Below are 20,838 nucleotides of genomic sequence, written 5' to 3' on the forward strand. Positions count from 1 at the left end.
GTCCTGGGTCTGGTGGAGCCTATGGATCCCCTTCTCAGAATAAGGATTTTAGATGCATAAAAATTAAAAGGCTCACAAAGGAAAATGATCTTGTTTTAAACTTAGTTTTAGTTCATAGAATCTAGGTCAAGAAGACTTGTTCTAGAGCAATGGTCGGCAACCTTTTTGGCTGTGAGAGCCATAAACACCTGCAGAAGGAGGAGGATGGAGGCAGAAGGAGCTGGAATATGGGGCGGGGGCTGAAGGGACCCCTGGGGCACATCCTGGGGCTCTGCCCGGACTGGCCAGTAGGGAGGTGGAGCCATACGTTGCTGACCCCTGTTCTAGAGGAAGGAAGGGATATATCAGAAATAATGGTGATATGGAAACAAATTACATCAATAAAAATTTAAAAATAATAAAATATATTTCTTTCGATACCACCTTTAAGAGATTTAGAAGTTTTCCAAAGAAATTTCAGGAAAGGAAAAGAGACAAACTACCAAAGAAGACCTGAGTCCAAAGGCCACGTGTGTCGTTTAGTAGCAATATGATCATGGGCAATTTTCTGGGATGATAGTCCCTGTCCTACTAAGCTCTCAGATGTTGTGAGGAGGAGCAAATAAGACAAGTTTTCTGAAAGTGCCCAAGGATCTAAAAAGGCCTTTATAAATTCCAGGTGAATCAGGAACATTCAAGGATTTCTTCATACATATGTGTATGTATATAGAATATATATGAACAAATTGACTGTTATTGATTTTCTAAAAAGGGACTTTCAATAGTTTCTAATGTTCTTTTTTTTTTTAAACCCTTGTACTTCGGTGTATTGTCTTATAGATGGAAGATTGGTAAGGGTGGGCAATGGGGGTCAAGTGACTTGCCCAGGGTCACACAGCTGGGAAGTGGCTGAGGCCGGGTTTGAACCTAGGACCTCCTGTCTCTAGGCCTGACTCTCACTCCACTGAGCTACCCAGCTGCCCCTCTAATGTTCTTTTAAAACATTTTAAATACCAATGGCCAGGAACAAATATAAATATGAAAATACTGTGTGTTTAGAGTAAAAGAAGAGGGCTTGTATACACTGCAGAGAGCTGGTGATGTGCCCAGAGCACTAACTTGATAAATATTCGAAGAGAAACAGATGAATGGGGGGGGAGCAGGGCAAGCCCAGCAATGTGTGGAACCCCAAGAGGGGCCCTGTGGGCATATCCCTAGCTCTGGAAATATCTAGTGGTGACAGTAAATTTTGCAATTAACTTGTTTGCAACAAAATGAGAACTTCTGTTCATGAATATGGGGAATTTGTTTTTCAGGCTGAAAATAGCACCTCTTTCTTGCTGCCCTATTCATTTCAGAGAACCACAGTGTACAGGTTGTGAGTCACCAAGTGCATTCCATCTCCAAGTCTTCTAAGACTTCAGAGTATGAGTTAGCAGGTAAATGTGGTTCTTATCCAAACACCAGGATAAGGAAGGAATGGAATAAAGTTGCTAGCACTCACACACTAAAAACACCCCTATTTTTATTTTATTGTGTCTTTTGCTCAGGCCTCTGGGATTCATTCTATCATGTTTGGCAGTACATATCACAATACTTAGGGAAGGGGGATCTCCTTAAAGATGATAAGGTATAGTTTTAGACTTCTTGACTCCTGCCCAAGTGAATATTGCCTTGAATGACTTGTACTCCGAGTCTCAACTTTGATCAAAATGGTAACTGGCAAGGAAGCCACAACTGGAGAAATGCTTGTCCCAACAAGTGGCAAATATAGATTGGCTATGTGCTTGTGCAGGAAAAGGTACCCCATATCAAAAAGTTGAAAGATTAAGGATCTGCCAATCAAGAAAAATGGCACCCCCCAAATGGTCAGGGCCTGGTAAAGATAATACATTACAACTACCCATTGCCCATTGGGAACTGGTTGGGCTCTGTGGTCACTAGGGGGAAAAGACCATCCATCATTTAGAGATCAATTGTTGGAGGTGATGGCTTCTGTAGAGGGGTTTCAACCAGTGATTTATATCAAGAGGAAAATACCCATCAATATGCTTGTTGTGGGCTGGAAAAGTCTACTTTAAGACCTCTGGCATCTGGTTTGTGTTCAGAATAGCAAACAGAAGCCAGAAGGCAGCCAGGAACTCTCTTCTCAAGTCACCTGATCAAACATCAGTAGTCTGCCATGTGTTTCTGCTGCAAGTCACCATTAATTATTGTTCATAGGGATGGTGATGGGGTGGGATTAAAGGGAAAAATTTGCACCAAATAATACCCTGCTGGACCCCTTGCTACACTCTGAAAACAGCTACAAGGGAAAAAGTAAAGAGGAAGTCTTGAAGAGAACTCAGGAGAAGAGGAAGTGAGCTCATTTGTGAGCTTGCCATGCAGGAGTAAGACTCCTCTAACAAGAGTTCATCATTTTGAGATTTCATCAATTGATCATCTTGAGTCCCCTGTGTCCCAGTAAGATGCCAGTGGGCATACCTAACTCTTTGGGAAGGTGGCCCTCAGATGCCTCAGAACAAACACTCATGCCCTGTAATCTCGTTGATATTAATTGAGGAACTCATCACATTAAGAGACTCCATTGATCAACAAGTCCTCATATTATTTTAAATAAATTGCATATTTTCAATTGTCATTCAGTTGTGTCAGATTCTTTGTGATCTCACTGACCATAGCATGTCAATGCTGTCTGTGGGGTTTTCTTGCAAAGATATTAGAGTGGTTTTTGTCATTTCCTTCTCCAGTGGATTAAGACAAATAGAAATGAAGTGCCTTGCCCAGGGTTACAGAGCTAGTAAGTGTCTAAGGTCATATTTGAATTTGAGTCTTCCAGGCCCAGTGCTCTATCCACTGAGCCACCTAGCTGCCTCTTTTTCAGTACTATAATGTAAATGATGTGTTTAATATTTGTTGCTTATGGGAAGAGATTCTTATAGAAAAAAAATGGATGCTCTAAGCATTAGTTTGAGTAGATATAAACTCATTGTAAGGGAAGTAGCCTATCATGATATGACCACAGAAGAAAGTACAGAGTTTAGTTAAACTACCTGTTTGATGTGGAAATTGGCTTTTATAGACACTATATGAATACCTCAAATAACTGGAAACTTACAAACTACCAAGACATCATGTGCCTATTTAGCCAATTCTGATTGCTAGGAATTTGGTCTTTATATTGAGCACTTCACTTCCTGCCATTTTTACTCCTTGCTCCTGGTTCTGTCCTCTTGTGCAAATCAGAATAATTCTCACTCCTTTTCATGACAGCCCTTCAAAATATTTAAGGACAGTTATGGGAGGACAATGGTAGAATGGAAAAAACCACTGAATATAGAGTCAGAAAATCTGAGTTCAAATTTCACCACTGTGACTTGCTAGCAGTATCTAACCTTGGACAAGGCATATCACCTTTGGGAAACCTTCTTCTCCTGTGGAATGAGTGTTGTTGGACTAAAGCATCTCTAAAGTACATCCCAGCTCTAAATCCTTCTACCTTTTATCTCTCCAAGCTCTTCTCTCCTTCAGGCTAAAGAGTCCCAACTCCACCAAAATGACCGGGTTTTTTATCCTCTCCCTCTTCTGGTTGCCCTCTTGCATTTTAGCTTCTCAGAATGACTCCAAACATGAGGCCCTTAAAACTATTCATAATGACTTTACTGCACAGAGTAGTTTAAGGCAATCTGTAATGGAAATAACTGATTGAGTGCATCCTAGGCCATCCTAAATCCATCATTCATACAGGCCAATGGCAACACCATCAGGAGAGAAAGAAGAGTAATATACCTCACATCAAGAGTCTAGCTGCAGCCATGCCTAAGTCACATAAAATGAGAGCGCATAGCTTCACTGGGCAACAATTCCTCTGCTGTTATAATGCAGATAATACTGGAAATCAGGAGAACCAACCTTGGGTAACTGTATTTTTCCTCATCACTGCTAACAATCTCTTCACTGGAGGACGAAAATTCAGAGGCTTTTAAGAACAGTTTGATGTTATCTTTTCCCTTAAGGAAACCAGGAGTCTGTGGGCACAAAGAGAGACACTGAAGTTGCTGGTCTCTTGCTATTTGCTTCAGGGTAGGAAAGATTGTACAGGCTTCAAAAGTCCATTAAAAATATTTCCCACTCAAATGTAAATTCCGCTTCCCTGGACAGAGTCAATATTTGACTAAGGATGAAATACCCAAACATAAACGTTAAGGCAAGTCTACGTGGCCTAAGTGGGGTGAGCCATCATTGATTCAGTTATTTTATGCTTGGTGGACCTTGTTGGAAAGGAAGAAAGACTGTCTGCACAGGGTGCTCAAGGCAGTCAAGCAGATGGGGAGACAATGAGACATAATGGAAGGAAAAGGGATCAAGGGCAGAATATTAGTCCCAGCTCTGCCACTGACTCACTGAGACACTTTAGCCAAATCCCTTTCCTTCCCTTGGCCTTAGTTTCTTCCTCTGTAAAATGAGGGAATTGGAATGGAGGGCCTATGAAGACCTTTCTAGCTCTAGAGCTAGGATCCTAAAGGTGACCTTAAGCAAGTCTTTTCTCCTTGGGCTTCAATTTTTTCCTCTGTAAAATGAAGAGGGTAGATTAGAAGGCCTTTGAGGTCTTTTTTAGCTCTAGAACTAGACAACTTCTAAGTTTCTTTCAAGTTCTAGATCTATTGAGGTACCTTGAAGCTGCTCTTTCTCACTGAAGTGAATAGTGGTGATTTCCCCTCCCTGGTTTTGCCACATTACAGTCTATATCAAGGACATGAAGGAGATCCTGAACATCTCGAAAAGCTCTCAAAAATTTCTTTTTAGCTTGAAAAAGAAATATATGCCCCACTGCACTTTCTGGGCACAGGAAAGGTTGTCACAAAAACAAACCAAAAATAATAGGGTGTCATAACTCCAAAGATCAGGTAATCTTGGATTTATAGAAGCAAAGGACCATTTAATGGTATCTAATGTCTACTCTAGTCTTTGAGGTTAACCTAGGAAGTATTTGAGGGTTGGCTTCTAATAACAAAGTGATCCATTCTTACACACAAATATTTTCTATTGAACAGAAGAACATGGAAAGCAAAACAAAATGAGGGGCTGAGATAAGATCATCTTTAAGGTTCTTTCTGGTTTTAACCTTGGATGGGCTGATGAAGTCTTTTTTTCCATTTCAATTTTAATTGCAGATCATTCATCTCCCAGAGTAACCTAGCAATAAGTAATCTCTCTTAAAGAATTTATACTCCTTGGATAAACAAGGTTCTTTCATTGCTGCCTGCTGCAGCAAGGTGGCAGTATTCTATGGTGGGGAGAACAAGTCTCTGAACTGCTCTTTAGCAGCTGAGTGATTTCAGACAAGCCATAACCCCTCTGGGCCTCAGTTTCCTCATCTGAAAAGAATGAAGTTAATACCTTCTTCATATGGTTGTTATGGGGAAGAAGGATTCAATTTAACACTTAATTCATCCAGTGTCTGACACTTAGTAGAGGTTAATGAATGCTGGGAGGTTGATTGGGTTGGCCCCAGGGGGAAAAACTAGGAGAAACAGGGGAAAATATGAGAGAAATAGATTGTGCCTTGGTGAGAGGAATAATTTCCAAACTACTGGAGCTCTCCTGAAATGGGCTGCCTTGGAATCTTGTGAGCTCCCCATTGCTAGAAGTTTTCTACTGAAGACTAGACAAACAATTGTTTGGGGTTATATAGAGGAAATTCCTGTTTAAATCGTTTGGGACTACATGGCCTGGGATGTCCATCCCAATTCTCAGATTTCAGTGATTTGTAGGATCACAGAATTTTGAGTAAGAAATGAGCATCTGGTCCAAACTGGTCATTTTACAGATGACAAAACTGAGGTCCAGAGAGAAGGAGTTAGATCAGTGATGGGCAAACTTTTTAAAGAGGGGGCCAAAGGAAAGGAAATGATCATCTGTCAGTCTGTTTCTAAGGCAACTCTTTCGAAGTTTCATTGTATTGTATCCTACTCATTATATTCATCAGATTAAGAATAATGTCTTGAGGCCTGATAGAACATTTCAGGGGGCCCCATCTGGCCCAGGGTTCTGTAGTTTGCCAATCACTTAAATAAAATCACATGGCTAGGATTCTGTAAAGAGGAATCAAATCCTGATTTCATATCTTTCTCTGATACCATGCTGTCTGCTTGCTGTTAAATTTCATATAGAATCATAAATCTAGAGCTGGAAGGGACCTCAGACTGGCTACAGAGCAATGGACCTTTTAGGTATGGCCACTCATGCCATCAATCTGGGCTGATATGACAATGATATCACAAACCATGAAAGTATTGAATTAACCACAATGATAATGACAACAGTAAATTTCAATCAAGAAACAAAGGAAAAGAAAACTTACTATGATTCGGACTGGTGGAGGGCCAGTTTCACCCTTCTTGTACAGTGGCTCCAGGGTCCTGGTCAGGGGAAGTTCAGGTCTAAAAGATCCTGTGGATTCCCCAAAATAGAATTAGTGACAGTACTGTTATCAGTTTCCTTTGTACCCCAAAGCATATTATAGTGTTCCTTTGTTTCCTCCAAAAAGCACCCAGGAACCATTCTGCAAGGCAATTTGGAATTATGCCCAAAGGGCTTTAAATGACTGCTTGCCCTTTGACCCAGCCATACCACTGCTGAGTTTATACCCCAAAGAGATTATAAGGAAAAAGACTTGTACAAAAATATTTATAGCCGCACTCTTTGTGATGGCAAAAAATTGGAAAATGAAGGGATGCCCTTTGATTGGGGAATGGCTGAACAAATTGTGGTATCTGTTGGTGATCAATGCAATGATCCAGGACAATTCTGAGGTACTTATAAGAAAGAACATTATCCACATCCAGAGAAAGAACTGTGGGAGTAGAAACACAGAAGAAAAACATTTCCTTTGATGAGGATATGATTGGGAAAGTAGATTCTAAATAATCACCCTAGTGCAAATATGAATAATATATAAATAGGTCTTGATGAATGATACACGTAAAACCCAGTGGAATTGCTCATTGGCTATGGGAGGGGGTAGAAGGAGGGGAGGGAAAGAACATGAATCATGTGACCGTGGAAAAATATTCTAAATTAATTAATTAAATGAATGAATTTTTTTAAAAAAAGACACCCAGGACATGTCACCAGGCTAACTGCTCAGGGGAAGGTAATAGCAGTCAACTCTTCCCAATGACTTCTTCCTGCTGCTTGAAAAGGTAGGCATGTAGGTTCCTCTCTCAGGCCACTAAGCAAGAAAGAAGGGGATCTAATAATGTAATGACTTCCACCTTTGGCTCTGTCCTCTCCCAAGAAATCTCAATTCCCAGCAAAATTTAGAAATAGTTGCTGCTGCTAAATGAATAAGAGAGGTCTAATATAGGATGACTAGATGCCCTATTTTGGCTGGGACACTTCCAATTTTTGACAACCTATACCTGGTCTTCATATGAATAAGCAATTGAATGCCATACTGCAGCTTTGTGAACTACCATGATAGAACATAAATTGGCAATCGGGGTCATTTGCCAAGGTGTTCGGTCCTTTGTCATGGAGTACAGATTTGGCTCTGGAAAAGCTGCTTTCTGACCAAATGGGCATCAAGTTGCTTTGAAGCAGGAAAATGGAGGTTTGGGGACCCTGTGTGGCTGAAGCAGCCTCCTGGGATTGGGTTTCCTGGTACTTGTCTCCCTCTCACGATTACCTACTACTCTAGAGAGCAAGAGGAAGTGTTTAGTAGGAATGGGTCAAGGAACAAATTCCTGGTACATTCCCTTCCCAATCTGATCTGCCCCAGATCGAGCCTGCTGGTAAAAAGAACTATAAAATGGAAAAAAAGGTAAATCACTATGGAAGCAATCAGCTGTATTGAAGACAGGACAGTTTATTCAAAACAGAGACCTTACTTTATTCTAGAGGCCAAGACCTGAAAAATACTTATGGAATACATTTTGGAAAAGAATTTATTTTGTCATAGTTTTACATTCTACTTTTAGAATTGTTTTAAGTTAATATACTTCCTTAAAAGACAGTAGCTTCTTATACTTCTATGGCACTTTCTGTCCCTTTTAGTTGGTCAGGCTATTAATAACAATAGGTAGCATTTATTTAGAACTTTAAGGTTTATAAAGCACTTTACATGTTAACTCATTTGATGGAACAATCCTAGGGAGTCGGTGCTATCTCCTCTTAAGAGATGAGGAAACTGAGGCAGACAGAGGTTAAGCAACTTACCCAGGATCACACAGCTAGTGTCTAAGGATGGATTTGTACTCAGGTCTTCCTGTCTCCAGGGCAGGTAGGTGATGCAGTAGATACAATTGCCAGGCCTGAAATCAGGAAGACATCTTCCTGAGATCAAATCCAGCCTCAGATGCTTACTAGTTGTGTGACTCTGGGCAAGTCACGTTACCCTGTTTGCCTCGGTTTCCTCCTCTGTAATATGAGCTGGAATAGGAAATGGCAAAACATTCCAGGATCTTTGACAAGAAAACTCCAAAGAGGGCCATGAAGAGTCAGATATGACTGAAAAATGACTGAACGACTTCCTGATTATAAACCTTGTGCCACCTAGCTGTCTTAGAATGAGCTGCCAAGAATCCATTCCACTTCTTTGCACATCTCACTTCCTTTAATGCATGAAGAAATAGCACTTTAAAAAAGCCAAGGGAAGATTTTTTGCAGATAATCTTTTTTTTTCTTGTAATCCTGAATCTCTGATAGGAATTTCTGCTTAAGTTAGGATTTTCTTGCTGTACCTTTTTAGTAAAGCAGGGGCCCACCTGTTGTTAAGCCTTCAATGAGAACAAGTTTTAAAGTCTGTTGAGAGTCTTGTCCCTCCTCTTCTACTTGGAAAAGGAGTCAAGCAGAGGCCAAAGTAGGCCCCTGGTGCATTTGGATTTTGAAAAGGAATAGCATGCCTCTTTTCTAGTTGTTTTGCAGCTTTAACATGCAGTGCTTGGAAATCTAGATGCCCACTTTGTGCCCCAAGGTTCAGATGGTTTGCAGAGGGACAAATTCTCAACAAATCTACCCCCTCCTCAGTTGGGTGGTTTGAATCCTCTGGCTTGTTTGTTGCCCCTTTGTCCTCTGCTGGGAACAGCTCATTTTCCTCCAAATCCCTTGGTGTGGCCTTGGTTCAAGGAGGAGGTTTGGGTTAGTGCCTGAGGTTGGAAGGCAAATTTGTAGCAAGTTTCTCTGATTTCCTGCATGAGGAAGCATGCAGTCCCAGGGGAAGCTCCTGGTCTGTGAAGCCCACAGAATGCAGGAGAGAGGCAAAGAATTAGCCAGTCTGTTCACACCCACAGACACACAGCCAGCAGCTAATAAGATATTTTCCAATAATATATTCTTCCCTTTCCCTCCCCACCATTCCAGTTTTTCCTCTGCACTTTCCTGCTACCTTTGGGCACTAGGGGAAAGCACAAAGGTCAGAACTGAATGATACCTAGCATTTATTCTAGAAGCAGTTGCCTATGGTCACTGGAACTCCCAGTTAGAAAAAGCCTCCCAGCTGTGCTGGAAAGAAAAGAAGGAGAGCCAAGATGTAGAGAGTGTGGATGTAAAGGGAGGTTACACTTGCAGTATGACTTTGGCCTCGGGTGGTAGGGGTCACTCTTTTTTGCTTTTCACTCCACAGACTAAACTTGAAGTTCCAGGGAATCAATACCCATAGTGACCACACTCCCTAATAGTGGTTCCATGGCTAGAAAATAAAAATAAAACTTTAGTGGGTCAGGGATTTGGACTGCTTTACTAGGTGGAAGAACAATGAGATGCCTGGATGAAACTAGAGAGAGGTTCCTTACCACTTAGGGTCCTGGATACTTTATTTTACAAAACAAATAAGGATCATGGAAAATGGATCCCAAAGTTATGGATCTAGAGCAGGGATTCTTAACCTGGGGTTCACAAACTTGATTTTTAAACAAACAAATATATAATATATAATATATAATATTTCCATACAATTGGTTTCCTTTGTAATCTTAATATATTGTATTTACAAGCATGAATCTAAGAAGAGGGCCATTGGCTTCGCCAGATTGACTACCTAGGGATCCATGAGTCAAAAAGAACCCGTTGGAGCAGAAACACAGAAGAAGAACAACTGCCTGACCACATGGGTCAGTGGGGATATGGTTGGGGATGCAGACTCTAAGTGACCACCCTAATGCAAATATCAATAATATGGAAACAGGTCTTGATCAATGATACATGTAAAATCCAGTGGAATTGCTCATTGGCTACAAGAGGGGGATGGGAAGAGAGGAGGGAAAGAACATGAATCACGTAACCATGGGAACATTTTCTTAATTAATCAATAAAATTTAAAAAAAAATACTAGGGAAAAAAGAACCCCTTGTCCTTGTTAAGAATTCCTTGTCTAGAGACCGAAGGCACCTCTGAGGCCACCTGGTTCAACCTCTTCATTTTATGCAGGAGTAAATTGAAACCCAGGTAGGGGAAATAAGTTGCTCAGAGTCACATGGGGAGCAAGAAGCAGAAGTGGGGTTTGAACTCAAGGTTTTCTAATATGGTCTTTCTATTGGATCGTACTGTCTTCCTTAGGTTCTGACAAGTTTTGGTTAAACAAAATATTTTGAAATTTAATTTGATTTCATGTTCATTAAAGAGATTTGTTATTTAAAGGAAGATCAATCCTTGTAAATAATATATACATATATTTTTTTTCTAATGAAAATCTTTATAGGAGGTCTAGATCTCTAAGCCAGAAGCCTTCTCAATAGGATCAGAAGTGAAACAAGAATGCCCATTATCACCAATATTATTTAAAATAGTATTAGAAACACTACCAATAGCAACAAGATTAGAAAAAAATGAAGGAAGAAAAATTAGCAAAGATGTAATAAAACTATCTTTTTGCAGACAATATGATAATGTATATGGAAAATCATAGAGAATCAACTAAAAAGTCAGTTGAAAATATCAATAATCTTAGTAAAGTAGCCAGGTATAAAATAAACCCACGTAAATCATCAACATTTTTATACATTACTAACAAAGTCCTGAAAGAAGAGATAGACAAAGATATTCCATTTAAAATAACCACAAACAGAATAAAATACCAGGGAGTATAACTGCCAAAACAAACCCAGGAACTACATGAACATAATTATGAAACATTTTTATACAAATAAACTCAAATCTAAATAATTGGAGAAATATTAATTGTTCATGCATGGGCAGAGCCAATATAATTAAAACGACAATCCTATTTAAACTAATCTACTTATTCAAAGTCATCCAATTAAATTATCAAAAAATTATCTTATTGAGCTAGAAAAAGTAATAATAAAATTCATTTGGAAGAACAAAAGATCAACATTAGCAAAAGAATTCATAAAAAACTGTAAAGGAAAGAAGTCTAGTAGTGCTGAACTTTAAATTGTATTATAAAGCAATAATTATCAAAACTATCTGGTATTAGCTAAGAAATAGAAAGGTGGAACAGAATGGACATACAACAAACAGTAGTAAAAGATTATACTAACCTTGTATTTGACAAAAGTATAGTACCAGGTTCTTGGGATAAGAAATCACTATTTGGTAAAAATTCTGGGACAACTAGAAGCTAGGTATAGACCACTATCTTACACCATTCACTAATATAAGATCAAAATGGATACATGATCTAGACATAAAAGGAGATATCATAGGCAAATTAGAAGAATTGGGAAAATATTACCTATCAGATTTATGGATAAGAGAGGAATCTATGAGTAAACAAGATATAGGGTACTATGAGATGTAAAATGGATAATTTTAAGTACATTAGACTGAAAAGTTTTTGTGCAAATAAAACATGTTGCCAAGATTAGAAGAAAAGCAGAAAATTGAGAAAGAATTTTCATAGACAGTCTCTCAGACAGAGGTATCATATCTACACCATTACCACCTCTAAGCTCCAGTTGGGAACTAGGAGAAAGGCAGACTTGTAACTGAATAATCTTATTTAATCCTTTAGTACTAGAGAGCACCCCAATTCTTAGCAATTACCAATGTGAGAGAACTAGCTTTGAGTAAGTTCCTAACACCCATGAGAAATGCTATGACTGTAACTTCTAGTCAAACTTGTCAGCACTGGGTGTCTACATGATTGACTACTCAGAAACTTTGGTTGATACAGCTGATGGCTAGAGAATGTAAGCTTCTTGAGGGTAGGTAGGGACTATCTTGTTTTTGTCTTTATGACTCCAGCACCTAGCACATTTAAGAAACTCTTATTGAATGACTGAATGGCCAGGCAAACAGCCCCAGTCTCCACTGATCAGTGGAATAACACTTTTCAAGTGCCATCATTCTACTGATAGCATCTGCTATCAGACTTGCATAGTAGCCATCCCAGCTTTGAAAATGTCACTTCCTTTTTCATTTTATACTCAAATGATTTGTTTAGAGGAAGGAAAAGATGCACAATTATACAACAGTCCTGTGCAAATGCCCTTCAATTTTCCTAACAGCTATAGTCCTGCTAGAAGCCTTCCTACTTGCATTTCAAAATTGGATTTCTGGTCTTATCTTCAAAATGCTTCACTGTGTGCTTATACTGATTTCTACTGGAATGTTTTCTTTGGTTGCTCAATTAAATTTCACTGGAATCTTTTCATTGGTTGCCCAATTAAAAGGCTCATTTTCTCCCCTTGCTATCAATGAGTTCATTCTAATATAGTACAGTACAGATACAGGGCAGAAATATTTCTGTGTGGCAGCTATTCAAGTATAAGATTTCACTAGGTTAATAAAAAAAGAATAGAGCATAAAGAATAAACCAAAATGAGCTAATGGGTATTAACAGTTGCTTCTTTCTACTACTATCTGGAGACAAAAGATAATGGCAAAAGTTTTTCAAGTCTACAGTTAAACAATCTAAATGTGTTTTGAGTAGCCAGCTATGGCCAGGTAAGGATTAATAAGAAATTTATTTTTCTTTGAAATTGGACCTGTTGTTTCGCTGACCTAGGGAACTTCCAAAGGAGGAAACTCCTTCTACCAGAGCAGATTGGCATTTGCCCTGCCACCTGGGTCACTGAGAGGTTAAGTGACTCATCCGTGATCACACGGCTAGGGTGTCCTGACTTCAAGGCTGGCTGTCTCTTCAACAAGCTATGCTGCTTCTCAAAAAAAATCCTTGTTTTATTCCTCCATATTACTTTGAATGAATTTATATGTTGGAACGAGAGCTGAAAAAATATAGCCAGTTATCTAGATATCTTTATGCATTCACATGGTGGATATTGTATAGAAAATCTACAACACTGTGTCAGATCTGAACTAAGAAGGAAAAAGGGAAATTACCTCCAAACCCTGTCCTGACTGATGCTCAGCAGTAAAACCCCGCAGAGGGATGGATAGTTCTTCAGATATGCTATGGAGTGAACCTTGGAGACTCTTTCCAAGGGAGTATGGAAGACCAATACCAGCCGCCCTGGAGAACTTCTAGCTGGAGAGCCCCAACAGGAGACTGGTAGCAGCCCTAAACCAGTGCCAAAGGAAGAAAAACACTAACACTATATAGGCAGAGGGCCTGGCCTTGGATCCTGACCCTGCTTCTGCCAAATTGTACCTTGACAAATTGTACCAAATTGACAATTTCTGAGACTCAGTTTCCTTCTCTGGTCACAGGGGGATAATAATAATAGCTGTATCTATACTGCAAGGTAGTTGTCAAGAATACACTTTGCAACCCTTAAAACACTCTAAAAATACAAGTTTATCATTACTGTCTTGTGTTTTCATACTCTGTGATGGGAATTATTCTTTTTTAAAAATCTTACTTGTCTCATCTCTTTCAAGGGTTCAAATAGTCCTGGTATTATTATTCTTTTATATTCTGTGTTCTATAGCTTATTGCACAGGCAGATAAAATAACTGCTTTTATAGTTATTATTATTATACTGGATTTTTTTATTTTATTGTATGGGAAACCCCTGACAGAAGCACTCCCTTTACCAATACAGATTGCCACCTTCTCTTCAACTTAAAATCTTAGTGTAAGTGACTTGCCCAGGGTCACAGAGCCAGAATGTGTCAGAAACAAGAGTCAAACCCATGGCTTCCTGATTCCAAGGTCAGCTTCCAATCCATTAAAACATGCTGTCTTATTATTGCTCATTTGTTGCTTATTAATAGAACAGTCATAGGACACAGGGACAACATTAAAGGCTGAGATTGCCAACAAAACCCAGGCTAGGGTTCACCACCCCTCCAACCCACTACCAACAAGAATATGTCCCCATTTCTTGCTCTGGGGTGGAGAAATGGAGGCAGAAAGGTGAAGGTGGGGATTCCTCTTTCCATAGTTTTTCCCAAGTCCAGAGGAGTTTGTTTAGACAGTAGTTTCGTTTATGGTCAAGATATTTGTTCCCTAACAAGTTACCAGGTCCAACTGAGACACTGAAAGCCTTCTATTGCCTCCAAAAGCAATACCACTCAGGTATGAACTGTTGGAAGGAAAGCTTCGTAGGAAACAAGACTGTGGCAGTATCTACTGAGATACAAAAGTGGTTTAGTGGTTTTAGTGAGCCTGTCTCACTGGGGTTGACTTAACATGGACTGTTAGACATTAGCTATGCATTGGGACTGTTCAAGCTTGACTCGAAATTCACCTGGTGTTGCTCTGTTGGTCACCCGACATTCCATTGCCCACTGTCTGTTGCCAGTGAATTTACTGCCAGTCTTTGGCTTCTGAGGCCATCCCCCAGAAGATGGCGGCTGGGAACTACTGAAAAGACAGAAAATCACTTACCACTTGTTGGCATTCAAAAAAGGAAAGCACAAATTACCTTACTAGACCAATGGCCAGATTTCTTTCGAGATCAACACATCACAGACTGATGAAGGTGAGTGGGACTGTGTGTTCATGTAAGTGTATGAGCTTGTGTGTATAGGCAGATGTGTGTGTTAATGGATCATGGATATAGTACCTAAATTTTGCCCCAAATATTTCAACTTATTTAGAATTAAGTTTCTTGATTGTGGTTATGGGTAAAGGTGGCTAATTTAAGATTACCCCTCATACCTTCCACATGAATTTAATATTAGAAAATCCTAACATTTTTACATGTCCCAGCTTCAACTACAAAACTTCTTAGTGGAGGGAGTTTTCTCACTTGGAAATTCCCACACAAATGAATTCAGATTTCTGGCCAAAAGCAAAACCCCAAAAACAAACATAGTTACTTTGTTGGAATGGAGAGGCGGTGGATAGATAGAGCTTGAACCCAGATTTGGGAAGTTCTGAGTCTCATCAGCAGATAACCTAATCTCCTGGAAGTTTCCTTTTCCTTGTATATAAAACAAGGATAATATTACCCATAGTTTCTATTTCTCATGTTTATTCTAAGAACCAATTTAAATAATCAGTGGAAAGCACTTTGTAAGCCTTTTGCAAGGAGTAACCATATATTAAGAGCTAGTATTCCTGTAGTGCTTTGTACTTTGCAAAATGCTTTAATCCTTATGAAAACCTTGTGAGCTGGGTGCTATCATCCCCATTATATAGATGACTAAACTGAGGCACAGAGAGGTTATGTGACTGGCCCAGAGTCATACAACTATTAAGTGTCTGAGGCAAGATTTGGAATTCCAGTCTTCCTGACTCCAAGGCCAGAGCATTCTCCACTCTGCCACCCAGCTGTCTCCCACATCAATGAGATGAAAAAGCTCTAGGAACATTGAAGAATTCCCAAGACAGCCCGGTGGTTAAAGGTCTCCTTTGCTGTAGGGATAGCAGTTGGCTCATGTAGACCTTGGACACACCAGAAGCCCACATGCTGGTTTTTCCAAAAACTTCTATTCACGATTTTACTTTATGCAATAGCTGGTTTCCTGAAAAGTTACTTGTATAATAACTTCTATAAACTGGATGCTATTTTAAATGTCCTAAGGGTTTTCTCCTTGGCTTTCTCATAAGATTCTGTCCTGGCCCCTTCCAATTCTATTTTGCAGTTGTTACTTGTTATCTTCCCTAGATTGGAGGTTACCTGAGAAGAGGGACTCTGGATTTTTAGCTTAGCACACAGTAGACAGTAAATGTGTCCACACTTAATCCAGACCAGACTGAATAGAAGAATTCACTTTTGAAAGGCCCTTGGGATGTATGTTTTGTTATACTAGAACACCAGCTACCTCTCAGTCTGTAAATCTGGGTTTTTTTTAAGTAAAGAGATCCTGCTATGTAACAACTATTGATTTCTATGGTGGTTTTCTTCCCCTTGAGCTTAGAAAGCCACAGCTAACCATTTCTGGGGGTGGAGGAGAGAAAACTGGCAGTCATACTTTCAGATGCTTCTGGTGGAGTTGGGCCTCATTTAAAGCTTAGGGAAAGAAAAGAAACAAGGGCTTAAGAAGTATCATCTAGCTATAAAGAAGAGTTGCCATAACTTGGCTTCCATTCCCAAGGTTTTATAACTTTGCTCCCTCTCCAAAAGGGGATCTATAACTCTAGTACTACTCATCCCATGGAAGGGTTTCTCTTAAGGTAAGAGCACTGTACACTTCCTGTCAGACCAGGACTTGGTGTGTACCTAAAGTGTTTCAAAGAAAGATAGGCTAAAAGAAAAATGAAACAACCAATAAGAGAGACTTAGAAAACAGTGACTGCAGCCATTATCTTAAATCCTGGAATATTCCTTGGAGCTTTTGGTCTGATTTTTCCCTTTGTGTCTCTCCTGTCTCTTTACTGGTATTAACTCCTGATGTGAGAGACTGGTGTGTATGTGTTGAGTGCATAGTTTTTGCTGACTGAACTACATTGAAGATCTATGTGGGCATTTGTTGCAAGGTATCCCCCTTGTTGTTGCAGTCGTCTTTAAAATGGTTAATTCTGGTAAACCATGATTAAGGCAATGGGGGAGTCAGCTTGGGCTTCCAAGTCACATGGTCAATGGTGAAAGGGGAAGGCTTTCGAGCCAAATTGTCAACTAGTTTAAGTTTGGAAATTTGGCTGCCTCAGATGTGGGTAAAATAAAGTTTTAAAAATTTTTCAAAAGAAATCATTTCAACTGTGGTTGCAGTCTGGAGGCCAAAGAAGATTGGGGGCATTCCGAACATTCTGGGTTTGACTTCAATCAGAGAGAGTCTGGAACCACTGAGGCTGGCTTCAGTTTTCCAAGGGGCCATAAATAAATCACTATGGGCTTGAACACAGAGTGCAGAGATACTTACATTGGATAGCGGCGGGCCTGGTTGATGATATCCTTGCTACGGAATTTTGAGGTTGTTCTTTCTGGGACCTTAAAGATATAACCAAATATTTCAGTGCAATTCTCCACCATTGAAAATTCAAGGCATTAATTTCAGAATGACTGGTACATATACATATACATAAAGTACATATACCCTTGATAAATCAGATGAGAAGGAGAGTGGAACAGTGGATAGAGGGCTAGATTTGTAGAGTGAGGATCTGAGTTCAAATCTCATCTCCATTACTTCCTGTGTACCCTTGGACAATTTCCTTTCCATTCCCTGGGCCTGTTTCCTCCTATTTAAAATAAAGGAGTTGGGGCACCTATGTGGGTCAGTGGATAGAGAACCATGCCTACAAATCTGACCTTACACAGACACTTACTAGTTGTGTGGCTCTGAACAGTGACTTGACCCTGTTTGCCTCCATTTCTTCATCTGTAAAATGAGCTGGAGAAGGAAATAGCAAACCACTCCAGTGTCTTTGTCAAAAAAAACCAAATGGGGTCAGGAATAATTGGACCCAACTGACTAAACATAAGTGAATGCTGATAGGCAAGAGGAAGTGTAGCTAGATAGAATATTTTAGGAACTGTATTCTCCAGTCTGGGATTAAGGAATTTTATATGTGCTTCTAATAACCTTACCTTGTTGTATTACTTTTGAATGGGTATAATCTTTTGTTCATCTGTAAATATATTTCTTCAAATACACACAAAGAGAGAGTGAGCTAGGTCTAGAGATGGGAGGTTCTGGGTTCAAATTTGACCCCAGATACTTCTTAGCTGTGTGAGCCAGGGCAAGTCACTTAACGCCTACTGCTTAGTCCTTAGCACTCTTCTACCTAGTAACTGATACTTACTATCAATTCTAAGAGAGAAGATAAGGGTTTTTAAATAAAAAATAAAACAAAGGGGTTGGACTAGGTGGCCTCAGAGGTCCCCTCTAGTTTTAGGACTAGGATCATTTGTGTGACCTTGGGCAAATCCCTTCCCCTCCCTGGGCCTCAGTTTTTTCCTCTATCAATTCAAGGAGTTTGAGGTCCTTTAAGCTCTGGAGCTATAATCCATGATGATGACCTCCTATTGAGTATTCTTTTCACAACACAGCACCATCTGTTCATTTGAGTCCAAAGTTCTCTGCTAGGGAGGGGATATTATATCATTTAGATCTGGAAGGGGCTTTCTGAATCTTCTAATTGAACCCTCTCATTTTAAATAAGAAGAAACTTTGATGCAGAGGTGATCAAGAAACTCAGGCTCAAGCCAAGGTCCTTAGACTTCCCTTTCAAAACCTTTTTTTAATGTAGGCTCAATTTTCATCTCTGCCATGAAATTCCCTTGCCTATAACAGAAGGGGCTTCATACTTTCTAAAAAGTCTTCCAGCTCCAGCAGTGTATGATTTGGGGATTCCATAAAGCCTTTTCCACTAGCTCTAACCCATAGGGAACTCTCATTTAACTGATGTTCTACATAGAATTTGGTGCCTGGATCACATAATGCAGTCCTCGATTCTTTTGCATTTAGTTGCCTCACATATGTCTAAGTCTTCTCCTCCCAACAACACTTGGAGGTTCTATACTTGTTCCACAAATCCCACCCATGTACCTTGGTACATGGGCCTTCAAGAAATTCTTACAAAGACTTCCCTCTTCTTCAGTAGAGGAGGGAGACTACAAATGCTGAATGCTAAGAAATGGGGTACAGGTTGCTTTGCTTCTATCTTTTATTGGTTATAAGCAAGGGTTCTATTGATAAAATACTGTGGTATATTAAAAAAAGAACAAGAGGTATCACTGATGATACGGAATCTGGAGTGTTACAATGGAACCCTGGTGATATCAGGAGAAAGTGAGGAAAGCCTCTAGGATGTTGGTTGGATGTGTGGAAGGACATGAACAAGAGTGGCTCAGAATGGGTGTGCATGGATTGAGGAATGCCTGAATTGCTGAGATAACAGAGTCATTAGAATAGTTAAAAATCATGTAACTTTTTTTAAAAATAGCATTTATTTCTTTCCTTCTCCCTCCCCCCCCCAAATGCCAAAGTGCGTTGAATGGAAATGATCATGCTTTGGGACATTATGGAAGCAGCCAGATGTTTTTTTTTGAGCCAGATGTTTTGCATTACTTCCCCCACCCCCTCCAGAAGCTAAATCAGAGCTAGAAATCTTCCCTCACTTTATCTATCAAACAGAGTAAAATGAAAGGGAATTAAATAATCACTGATAAGAAGTAGTACCTTAGGAGGCTGATCTTCAACTGGGTACTTGCTCCAAAACGGATCATCTTGCCCTGAGGTTTTAGGCCTGATGGCCACGTCTGAGAGTGAGTAGCTGTGGTGGTTGTCTTTACTTAGCTGGAGGTTCTCATTCTTCAAATATATCAAAATAGAAGGGATATACATACATGTCATCATAGACTCAGTCATCATCCTGATGGGCTTTTAAAAAGCCCTGAAAACAAGCATGTCATTTCTTAATTTATAACAAATTACTTAATTTCTGACCTCAGGAGATGGTTGGAAACATGTCTATAGTTAATAGTTTCTTTGGAGTAAATAAAATGAAATTCAAACATGATTGCCATAGAGCAACTAAGATCAATGCTGGATTTAGCATGCCACATTTCTAAAGTGCTTTACAATCACAGGCCCTGGAAGATGAGCATAGTCCAATGAGGACAGCTACTATTTTACACAATGGTAAAACAAGGCAAGGAGTGTGCAGTCTAGTTATTCAAGATTGGAGCTGGGCCTCTTGATTAGACCCTGACTTCCAGTTTGAGCCCCAAAGATGGCAAGATTAAGAAAGGTGGGAAAAGATTTCCAATGGCTATAGCTAAGGAAAGAGGCAAGGTGGCATAGTGAAGAGACAGCTGGCTTTGGAGCCAGAAAGATTGGGATTCAAGGGCCAGCTTTGACACATACTAGCTACGTGACCTTAAGCAAGTCACTTAACTTCCTCTCAGTGCTCTAGGCCACTCACTAAGACTAGAAGTGGCAGAACAGACCACTTGAACTTCATTAGCAACAAAGATATCAGGGTCGTACCAACAAAATTCTCAATAACTTCAATAACGGCGTGAGGCTGAGAGAGATGACTAACACAGTAGTTAGTCAACAATGGTTGAGTCAAGCTCTGAGAAGATCTCAAAAGACCAGAACATCAGGCTAAACTGAATAATATGAAATGAAACAGGAAGAAATATAAGGTCTTACACTTGGATTCAAAAAAATCACCTTCACAAATACAAGATGGAGGAGGTATGGCTAGAAGGCATTTCATCTCAAAAAGAACTGGGCATTTGCAACTGAGAGCTTAATGAATCAGCAGTGTGAGATAACAGCCTAAACAGTGAATGTGATCTTAGTTTCCATTAAGTGAACTGTAACCTCAAGGAATAAAGAAGTGATAGCTCTACTTTGCTCTGACTGACAACATGTGGTGCAGTATGTTCAGTTGAGAAGTAGTAGAACATGGAAGATAGAGCACTGGTTCTTCTTCTACATGTCTAACTCCTCCTCTCTCTCCTTTGCTACATTACTATACACCTTCTGCCCCCTTAATTTAAGTCCCCCCCCTCCTCCCTCCTCTCTCTCTCTCTCTCTCTCTCTCTCTCTCTCTCTCTCTCTCTCTCTCTCTCTCCCTCCCTCCCTCTGTCT

The 20,838-nt window shown here is 39.8% G+C and overlaps 1 protein-coding gene across 1 annotated transcript in view; it reads right to left on the reverse strand.

The window, feature by feature from the left end:
- The window catches only part of LOC123253463 (mitogen-activated protein kinase kinase kinase kinase 4-like), a 233,903-nt gene that overhangs the window by 42,200 nt on the left and 170,865 nt on the right, over positions 1-20,838 (reverse strand). Inside the window, exons 14-18 of the mRNA XM_044682653.1 lie at positions 19,417-19,548; positions 17,155-17,222; positions 14,595-14,710; positions 6,344-6,432; positions 3,892-4,007 (exon numbers count right to left, since the gene is read on the reverse strand). Coding sequence (XP_044538588.1) covers positions 3,892-4,007; positions 6,344-6,432; positions 14,595-14,710; positions 17,155-17,222; positions 19,417-19,548 — 521 coding nt within the window. The remainder of the gene's footprint in view (positions 1-3,891; positions 4,008-6,343; positions 6,433-14,594; positions 14,711-17,154; positions 17,223-19,416; positions 19,549-20,838) is intronic.

Source organism: Gracilinanus agilis, chromosome X (assembly GCF_016433145.1).
Source record: "Gracilinanus agilis isolate LMUSP501 chromosome X, AgileGrace, whole genome shotgun sequence".
NCBI lineage: Eukaryota > Metazoa > Chordata > Mammalia > Didelphimorphia > Didelphidae > Gracilinanus > Gracilinanus agilis.